Source organism: Cibotium barometz, chromosome 37, assembly GCF_041138505.1.
Source record: "Cibotium barometz isolate CiBa-2024 chromosome 37, ASM4113850v1, whole genome shotgun sequence".
Taxonomy (NCBI): domain Eukaryota; kingdom Viridiplantae; phylum Streptophyta; class Polypodiopsida; order Cyatheales; family Cibotiaceae; genus Cibotium; species Cibotium barometz.
In genome coordinates, this window is record NC_141082.1 from 9,976,177 (window position 1) to 9,986,640 (window position 10,464).

Here is a 10,464-nt window from a genome sequence, read left to right on the forward strand (position 1 = left end):
GGGAGAAGGAGAGAGAGAGAGAGGGAGGGTGGGAGAGTGAAAGGGAGGGACGGAGAGGAGAGAGATGGAGGGTGGAAGGGTGGGAGAATGAAAGGGAGGGAGGGAGAGGAGTTAGAGGGAAGATAGAGGGGGAGGGAAGAGGGTGGGAGAAGGAGAGAGAGGGTAGTGTGGGCTGGGCCGTGGTGGGACAAGGAGAGAGAGAGAGAGGGAAGAGGGTGGGAGAAGGAGAGGAGGGAGGGTGGGAGAGTGAAAGGAAGGGAGGAGAGAGAGAGGGAGGGAGAAAAGAAGAGAGAGAGGGTAGGCGGGAGAAGGAGAGAGAGGGAGGGTGGGAGAGAGAAAGGGAGGGAGGGAGAGGAGAGAGAGGGAGGGTGAGAGAAGGAGAGGAGGGAGGGAAGGGTGGGAGAGTGAAAGGGAGGGAGGGTGGGAGAGAGGGAGAGGAGAGAGAGAGAGAGAGAGGGTGGGAGAGTGAAAGGGAGCGAAGAGAGAGGGGGAGGGAAGAGGGGGAGAGAAGGGCAGAGAGGGTAGTACGGGCTAGGCGGTGGTGGGACAAGGAGAGAGAGAGAGAGGGAAGAGGGTGGACAGGAGAGAGAGGGAGGCTGGGCTGGGTTGGGCTGAGCGGTGGATAGGAGAGAGAGGGAGGCTGGGCTGGGTTGGGGGCTGGGACAAGGAGAGAGAGAGAGAGAGGGAAGAGGGTGGACAGGAGAGAGAGGGAGGCTGGGCTGGGTTGGGCTGAGCGGTGGTGGGTGGAGATGGTGGTGGCAATAGTTAGAGAGAGGGAGGTTGGGTTGGGCTGGGTTGGGCTGGGTTGGGCTGAGCGGTGGTGGGTGGAGATGGTGGTGGCAATAGTTAGAGAGAGATAGTTCAAGTAGAGAGAGAGAGGACAACTAAGAAAAGCTCCCTCCACCAAGCTCCCTCAAAAATCACACTCCTTGTGAAATATCAATTGTGTTCATGTATATAAGTGATGTGAATCTTTTTAGAAATTACACTTGTGTGCATTTTGGCCTCTTCTAACCTAACTCTTGACTCTTATGCCTCAGGCTTATTTTGGCCCTTGGTGACTTGACTTTTGTACTCTAATGCCATTGGCGCATTCTGGTCTCCGTCTTGACTTGACCTTTGAGTCGGTTGTATGCCTGATCTCATTCCTTTTTTATTCCCTGTTGCTATGCTTCAAGCAACATCATCTTTAGCTTTGTTACTCGAGTTAAGGGGATCTGCATCATCTTGATGAGCTTAGCTTTTGCCTACCTAGGCCCATCCCTCATGTGCATGTGTATACTAAAATTCCTTCATTACAAAAATACTTTCTTTCTCTCTCTCTCTCTCTCTCTCTCTCTCTCACACGCACACACACACACGAGTTAGCCAAGTTGGCCAAGAGTCAATTCACCTGTACATAAGAATGTGTCCATATAAGAGTGGCCAACGACCATCACATACAAAGACTAAAATGAAGGAATAAGCTTTATACATGGATAAAGAAGAGTTGCTACTCTAGAGTAAAGCTCTTTTCATATGTTAAATGAAAAAATGTTAAGCATCATACATACAAAATATGTTAACCACAAAAAGTGTGTTAGCAATTACTTTGTAACAAATCATACATGATCAAATATAGACCACTAATTCCTTCATAAATCACTGCCAATATTTTATGCCACGTAGTAAAAGTTCAATTTTGTTCCAAAAATTCTCATCTACAAACTTTGCACACAACAACATGTAAACTATACAAAATTTTAGACTTTGCACACAACAAAATTCTTATCTATAGACAACAACATGCAATCTATACAAAGCTACACAAGAGAGTAAACACTCCATTATGATAACCATGATAAGTCACTAACATAACTAATCTAGTCACCATGCAAAAACATTTTGAGGAAATCAAAAGGCACATGTTGAGTTTATCTATGAGTGATGAGCACTATGTTATGATCTTTAAACAACTCCTTAAAAAACACCATGATAGGAATGATAACCATAATAAGTCACCACCTTATAAACATTGAAGAGAATTTGCATAACTAAACTAGTCACTAAAAACATTTTAAGGAAAATCAAAAGATGTACTTTGAATTTGTATATGAGTGATGAGCACTAAATAGTGTAATGTAACAATAGAAGTTCAAATTCCCAAGGGGAGGAGGACTGCAGTTCAAGTCACTCTAGGAAACGGCTGGGGGTGTTATCTTGTAATGGGATTGGGGGAGGGCCCACCCACATATGTGTGAGTATAGATCTTTAGAGAAGTGCAACTTACTGGGATTAAATTTCACTTTTATAAAAGTAAAATGTTTTTAGTTATTAAATGGTAATAGAGAAAACTCCATTTCGTATTATGTAATGATGCACATAACATTAATTAAAACAAGAAGGCATATTGGCCTTCCATTATCATGCCAACCTATAAGAGTTTGGTTAGCACCTAGCATATCATTTGGAGAGAGAGAGAGAGAGAGAGAGAGAGAGAGAGAAGAGCATGATATCATTCTAGCCTAGCAGTGGTTGGATGCGGCTCAAATTGAGTACAATAGATCGTTCTTGTGGATGTTATCAAACAACATGAGGCTACTTGAAGCTTTGGTGGAATCATTATACACTACAAATAGTTTACAATATACACATACTTCATAAAAAACATGACTTTACAATGCACATGTGATATAAATGTTTTTAAAGGCATACTCCAGCCGTGTCCCTTTACTTTTGGTTCACATCAAGTGGAATCTTTGAATAGCATGCCTATTTTTCAAGCATAAGATGTATCATTCTTTATGCTATGAATAATACCTATTATTATTTTTAACCCTTTGATGGAGTAAAGAGTTCTTAGCTTACTGCAAGCAAGTATTCACCTTAAAGATGTTCCAATGCCTTCTTATATTGTCATGTCAGAGTTTAACCAGTATGTGCATAACATTTTTTCACAATAACCTGATGGAGAAATTTTTCATGATTGTAATTCCCATGAAGGATGCCAAAGGTGCCAAGTTTGTTAAAAATGGCATGACTAAAGCATAAGCTACTAAGGAAGCTAGAAATTCTATTAGATATCTTTAAAACTAGAAATTCTACCTAGATATTTTAGTAGATATCTTTTCTCTCTCTAAAACATAGTTTCTCAAAAGACTTGGTGTGTAAGGCTATACTTTTTCTTCCACAATAGACATAGAGCAATGAATATAAGCATGAAGTTCAAATGCCCCACTCCACTACCTTGCTTGTTTTCGCCATATGCACTTTTTCAAACCGAAGCTTCATATTTTCCTAAAGTCAACAACTCCTAACAAGCAAGTTTTGAGGAAGTCCTTTGGAACTTGCTCGAAACTTCAACCCAACATTTGAAGTTTTTGTTAGCTTAAATGTCCACATGACTCTAGATAAAATGTGAGCTATGTAAGTCATTATTTCAAGTATAAAGAAATAATCTACAATGGGGAGAGAAAAAAGAGAAACACAAAGATGATTGGAATAGGTTATGCCGTTGAATTGGGAATGCGAAGCTAGTGTGGTTGTAGTTGAAGTTATTGTCATTCGGTTGGACTAGTAATTGGTTGGCAGATTGAATTGAATATGGAAGAAAGCATCACCTCCATAGAAAAAAAAGAAAATTTCCACTACAGTACAAGGAAATAAGCTAAAAAAAAAACCATGAGCAATGTTGTGCACACATCGACAACACTAGGATAGTCCTGTTTGATCATTCGGCAACTTGTTGGGTGTGGTTGGTGTCTTTGTTATAGAGTAAATGTAGTAATGAATATAAGCATGAAGCCCCACTCCACTACCTTGCTTGTTTTCGCCATATGCCATGTAGTTTTGAGTGTATTGTTTAGACTAGGGGTGGACCCTCTATCCCCCCTTGTACACTCGTGCCACGTGGAAAAATGAGATGGCCACATTGAGTGACACATGGGTGAATGTCGTGGGAGCAAAGGGCAAGAATAGTGAGAATAATAGTGTAGAGATATGTTGCCTTCTAATGCATGTTTTTCTTTAAAAATTTTGAATAGAGGAGGGTAACATGGAGAATAAAAGAGTTTGGTAGTTTAAAAAAATGAGTGAACAAAGGGTATGTCCTGACCATCTATGGTGGATTTTTTATGTGTGCATGTGGTAATTTGATTGTTCAACACAAGTTCATATGATTGGTATGACTGCAAACCAAGGTGACAATTTACTAGGTACGGAGGTCAATGGGAATGGTCTATTCAAACCCCTTCTCTCTCTCTCTCTCTCTCTCTCTCTAGATTCCTTGAATTGATTATTGGAGGTGAGGACTCTCTCTCTATCTCTCTCTCTCTCTCTCTCTCTCTCTCACACACACACACACCCCTTCTCTCTCTCTCTCTCTCTCTCTCTCTCACACACACACACACACACACACACCCCTTCTATCTCTCTCTCTCTCTCTCTCTCTCTCTCTCACACACACACACGCGCACGCGCGCGTACACACACACACATCCCTCTCTCTCACTCACTCTCTCTCTCTCTCTCTCTCTCTCACACCCTCCTCTCTCTCTCTCTCTAACCGACCTTCCCACAGAACGGAACGGAACGATGTTTGAGGAAGGCAAAGGATGGTGAAGGAAAGCGAGGGGAGTTAAGGGGAGAAGGATGTAGGTAGAGGAGGTGGTAGAGGAGTCTTGTTTTAGGTGGTAAAATGGAAGTGGCGAATATAAAAAAGCAAAAGCTAGTGTGGGAGTCGTGGACGCATGAACGGGGCACTTTCAACGAAAGAGGCGGCTGAGGAGCAGCTGGCGGGCGCGTGGCAGCGTGCGATCCTTCCTTCTTTTTTTAAATTCACGGCGGAGACTGGAGATGGGAAGAAAAGGAAGGGCAGCCAAGTGGACGGGACGCAGGAAGGCGGCGAGGCTGACGTGGAATCATAATCATGACGTGGCATGATGTGGGTGGAGGGTCCGTCACTTCTCGTGTGAAACCCCTCTCTTACGTGCGGCGATTTCAGGGCGGCGCGGTCAGTCAGGGCGGGCGTGGTCGCGGGTGTACAAAACGCGCTGCTGCGGTTGCCGTCGATGACTCGTCCCAATTGCCGTGTCCCAACAACTAGGCTTCTTTTCCAAGCCTGGCAGGGCCGTGATCCAACGTGTCCTTTAGCTGACTCATCTCGGCCGGCCTCTCTTACCCAACCCTAATGTGCTCCCTTAGAGCCTTCACACACGGCACTCAACCCATAAGGCGAGGGCAAGCATAACGTGTAAATTTCCTTCAATCCTTCGAGAATGAGACTTCAAATGCTTAACATAAGGATCATTAATATATTAATCCCAAGATCTTCCTCCATTTTCGAGTTTTCAACAAGAAATGCACAGCACTCAAGGGTGGGGCGAGAATAATGTAGAAATTTCCTTCAATCCTTCAAGAATGAGACTTATATCTCTTCTCTATAAAAAGGACGAGTTTCATGGGGCTACTACATGGCAGGATGCTAAGAATTGGGAGGCTCGGGCACGTAGTTTGGATGTTCAAGGAGGGGTAGGCTCCTACCTGTCGCGTCGTCGCAACCGAGTGAGGTTACTCGTCAAATACATAACATAAGGATTGTTAATCTTAATCCCAGTCTTCAACGCAACGCTCTATAATACCTTATTGGGTATCGTAATCTTAATGCTCTAGCCTCCATGCCTCCTAGAGCCATATATAAGGTTCACTTAAGTTCATAAGAGTGAACCAAGCTCTCATTTAGAGTTTAGGTTGACATAACAAATCCAACATGCCCAAAATCACAAGAATTTTCATTTCAGTTGTTGTATCATTTATGGATGTTTGCCTTGTTCCTCTTGATGGCCTTGATTTCGACCCATGAACAGCATTGCAAGTGTACACGTAATCTTCCAAGCGTGTCATTTGATGCAATATTATCTCTCATGAATGGCATTTAGGTTTTATCACTTTATGAACACACTTATGGTGCCATTACTTTCCTCCTCTCTTTTAAGTTAATCTGAGCCACTTGGTTTTAGACGGGTTTCAACCTTTTTGGTGCAAAGTGTGCTTTGAAGTTAAGTTATAGTAACCATCTCATGAGTTTAAAGAAAGAGCTCAATATCAAATGTGGGCCTTGCAAACTTAGGTAGGTAGGGTCATAACAATTGTTCTACTATCTTGTTCCTACCCATAGTGAGAAAACGTAGTGAAAGTCACCTCAAAGATTGCTTCTTAGCTCCAACAACAAAAGAACGTTTCACTCTTTGCTATATGATGATGTTTAAAGATTAGATCTTGCCTAATGGTGGATAGGTGGGATGCCCATATTGGAGCTTGTGGAGAACTTTGTCGACTCGTAACATTTTCGCTATCCTTTAGGGTAAAGTCTAGCATGCCTGCTATCTTTTAGGGTAAATTCATACATTTACAAGAGTCTAAGCGGTTTAAGATGGTGAAAGGGTATGTGTTTAAAAACCATGTGATCCTCCAATCCACTTACATGACGTGGGTCTGGTGGAGCACCATGTCCATTCCTTAAGTCCTCCTTCATAAGATTTGGGGCTAAAATGGAAACGCATTGTGATCGTGCATGAGAAGCTTGGATATGAAACACAAAAACAAAGCAATGGTTCCCATTGTTTTTCAACGGCCCCTTTGCTTTACACAATTGCACCTAACATTGCCAAATTAGCATTAGCACTTTGTTGTTGTTGTTGGGAGAGAGGGTACCGGTGGGTCATCAGTAAGTCAGGGTTCTAACCACTCGAGCTGGTACTTGGAGGCTGGCATTAGCCCTCTGAAGTTGGTTGAAGGAAACAACACCACCACCCAAGGCACTAGTTTTTAATTTTTTTTAAAAAATATTTTGAAGAGGCGACAAATACAAAATCAATTAGTCTACATGCATTTGTGAAGGTTAGTATGAAATGGCCACGTAAGCAAACGAGCCTTTGGGGGTGCTTTTTGGGGGGTTCGTTAAAAACTCAAAGTCCTACTGGGTCATGATTTTTGCTTGCATTTGGTTTCAGATGCCTAAATGGTAGGCTTGTAGCTTTTGGCTTTTGTTGGCTACTACAACCACCTAACTGCTTTTTTTTTTGCATGCTTTTGCATGTCGCCACTTCCCCTTCCTTTCTTATAACCTGCCTGCCTGGCTCTTCCCTTCTTCACTCGTTTTTGACTCTCTCCCTCCCCGCCCCCCCTTTCTGTCTCTCTCTCTCTCTCTCACACACACACACAACACATTCACAGGTTTCTCCATCTACCCCCACCTTTTGATCCCTTCACAACTCGCCCCTCTATTCAGCTGCCTCCTTTCTAGCTTGCTTCCCCATCCCCATAGCCATAGCCAGAGAGCAGCTCACTCTCTCAAGCCTCCTGTGTTCTCTTCTCTCCCCCCATAGCTCACTGAATATCTGTTCCTCAACTGCCTCTGTTTTCTATCGATCCCTTCCCCCTTGTTATCCCTTCATGGTGATCTCCGACTGCGACTCGGACCACCAGCGCCATCGCCAGCACCGGCAAGAGCTGCATCAACCGCAGAAAATCTATTCTGGCATCAGCTCACAGCTGGACCCCCTTTCTCACAAGATCGTCAACCGACATAGCCACCCGGAGGTCTCCTCAGCTTATGGCGTGTTGCAAAAACTCAAGGTTTCGCATCCAGAAGTTGCCGGGTGGCTCACTCATCGAGCTGATTTAGTAAGTGAGAAGGTTTCGCCGGGAGAACTCTCTGGCGAATTGGTCTGGGAACCAAGCGGCAGAAAGAGGAGCAAGAAGATGGTAATTTCCGGCAATCCAAGGCGAGTTTGCCGGATTTGTCACAGGGAATTCTCTTCTGGAAGGGCTCTAGGGGGCCATATGAGGGTGCACGGCCCTCTGTTTATCCAGGGAATTGGGAGTAAGAAGCAGCTGAAGTCTGGAGAACACCATTCTGTTAATTGCAAGGAGAGGTGTTTCGGGGATGCTTGGGACTTGCGGAACAGCGAATTGTTGCTGTCCAAGAGCGTACCAGAAGACGAAGAAGAATCGAGCATTAAAGCCTTTGCAGAATCAGAAGGAGAAGCTGACGATGCAAGATCAGAGCAGAGCAGCGAAGACGATGAGGACCATCACGATGCGAAGCTTTTCTGCGATGCTGCTGCTGATGATAATGGTGTTGGTGAGTATTTCATCTCTGCTGACTGTGGTAAAGAGCAAAGCTCGCTCTGCAGCTTGGATTTCACCAGCAATATTGAGCTTGCTGGCGATGGCGATGGAGTCATGGCGAGCTCGGTCATGGCCGCCGCCAAGAGCAACATTCTGTACCAGCTCCGACACAAGCCCAAGAGAAGCCGGCGCTTCACAGACCAAGAATTCGCCATGGAAATCCTGGCCGCAGGCCAGCAGGCCGCCATGGATTTCTCTGCAAGAAGATCCGCCTCTTCCGCTTCGGAGCGGGTTAGGGTTTGCTCAGAGTGTGGCAAGGCTTTCTGGTCCTGGAAAGCTCTCTTCGGGCACATGCGGTGCCATCCAGAGCGAGAGTGGAGGGGAATTCTGCCTCCAGAGCAACAGGCGGCAAGATTCAGCAGAAAGAGATCTTCCGCAGTGAACAGCTTTGCGGAGCACTCAGAGCTCGAGCTTGAATCTGACGTTGAAAACAAAGAAGATGTAGCAGCAGAGCCAGAATCTTTCTCCAAAATCGAAGAAGGTCCTCTACAGATGAAAGCAGCGGCAAAGGCAGAAATAGAAGAAGAAGAAGAAGAAGAAACCGCGGTTCTGCAGAACAAAATTGGCGATGGCGAGCTGCCGGAATGTATCACCGGCAAAGAAAAGGGGGAACGCCGGTCCGGGAGTGTGATGACGGACGAGTGGACCCGTCGCTGGCCGACTGGCAAGCGTTCTAGGCGAAGACCAGCAGGGAAAGCAGGTAGCTTACAGACAAGCTCATCGCCAGAAGAAGAGCCTGCCTTAACTTCAGAAACCGTCTCTCTGGAGCTCGGAGAGGAGCAAGAGTTTGAGACCCCCAACTACCTCCTCTTGCTCGCTGAAGCTGCCAGAAAGATCGAGCAAGACACGAAGCTGCAGAAGATCCGTTTGCAGCTTTGCCCAGAAGAGTCTGTTTTTTCTCTGAAAGGGGGAGATGAAGGTGAACATGAGGATGAAGCTCGCCTTCCTTTTGATGCAAGGGAGCCATTGCATGAAGCCTTGGTTGCCAGCAGCAGTTGCGACGCCAAGTATGAATGCACCACTTGTAAGAAGTCCTTCAACTCTCATCAAGCTTTGGGGGGGCACAGAGCAAGCCACAGGAAGATGAAGGGCTGCTTTGCCAGAACAAATTTAGGTGAGGAGACTGGAGAGTACAGCATCACAGGAGAAGAGCTTGAGCTCAGTTCATGGCAGGGTCCTGTGCAGGAGAACGGCCCATTGCATCCAATGCACAAGGAGAAGAAAAAGCAGCAACAGCAGCAACAGATGTTGCTAGTCAAGGGTCATGAATGCTCCATCTGCCACCGCATCTTTCCTACAGGTCAGGCGCTCGGCGGGCATAAGAGATGTCATTGGACTGGTGAGAAAGCTACAGAAACAGCCAGTGTTGCATCAACCAACAACCAGCCCTCCTTGCTATCAGGAGGACAATCCAGTAAGCTTGATGAAGGGGGCATAGACTTGAACCTGCCAGCACCCATGGATGAGGATGATGAGGTTGGCTATGGTTCTACAGAGCTGCTATCATTCCATGGCAAGCTTGTATATGAACCAGAGATTGAGAAGAAAGTGGGCTCTACGATGGCTTTGCAACAAGAGGCACTTAGGATGGCCTTTCAGCAGCCTCTTGTACTGTGAAGGGTTTGTTGGGAGGTGAGAGAGAAGTAGCTCATGGGCACAGGCAGAAGGAACTTGAGTGCAGGTTCAATAAGATATGGGGCCAGCAATGGCCTAATGATGGAGCTGCTCAATCCCCCCAAATCTGTGCCATGCAGCCCCTATGATCAACTAGCAGCAAAGTTCGAATTTCTGCAAAAGCTGAAACCCTGTGTGTGGGTCACATACAGGACATGGCTAAAGAAGCTTACATTTTTTGGTCACTGGTTATTATAGGACACTTTCCTGGTCAGTAAAGATGCCATTCTTTTAAAACATGCAGCTGCATTGTACATAATCAAACCTTTTAATTTCTCAAAGCTTAGAGAAGATGACAATGTAATGAAGACATTTCTGCTTAAACAGGCTGTTTGGCCCCATGTTTTTGACATAGCTTTGCCCATATGGGAGATCATTCATGTTTTTGTCATAGTGGGGATTGGCTGAAATTAGGTTCAATTATGGACATTATGTTGTGGTGAATGGTGGGAGCTCTGTGTGATACTGTAAGTACCATTAATTTGCATCAAATTGCCAAAGATGCACCACGCAATGTCCATGGGCGAGCAGTAGGTCAAAAGTATCTCCATGGACTCACACGCCCACCTGATCATGCCGCAGTTTACTCCTTTCATAGGGGCGCTCAATGGGGCCTTTTTC

At 45.3% G+C, this 10,464-nt stretch overlaps 1 protein-coding gene across 1 annotated transcript; it reads left to right on the forward strand.

The window, feature by feature from the left end:
* Window positions 1-6,969: 6,969 nt before the first annotated feature.
* LOC147616925 (uncharacterized) lies at window positions 6,970-10,193 on the forward strand. The gene has a single exon (XM_086776567.1). The coding sequence runs from the start codon at window positions 7,432-7,434 to the stop codon at window positions 9,784-9,786; it is 2,355 nt and encodes a 784-aa protein (XP_086632693.1). The 5' UTR covers window positions 6,970-7,431; the 3' UTR covers window positions 9,787-10,193.
* Window positions 10,194-10,464: the final 271 nt, after the last annotated feature.

Bases quoted from the DNA above. Each gene is read 5' to 3' on its own strand.
- LOC147616925 (XM_086776567.1), top strand. From the start codon at position 7,432: ATGGTGATCTCCGACTGCGACTCGGACCACCAGCGCCATCGCCAGCAC.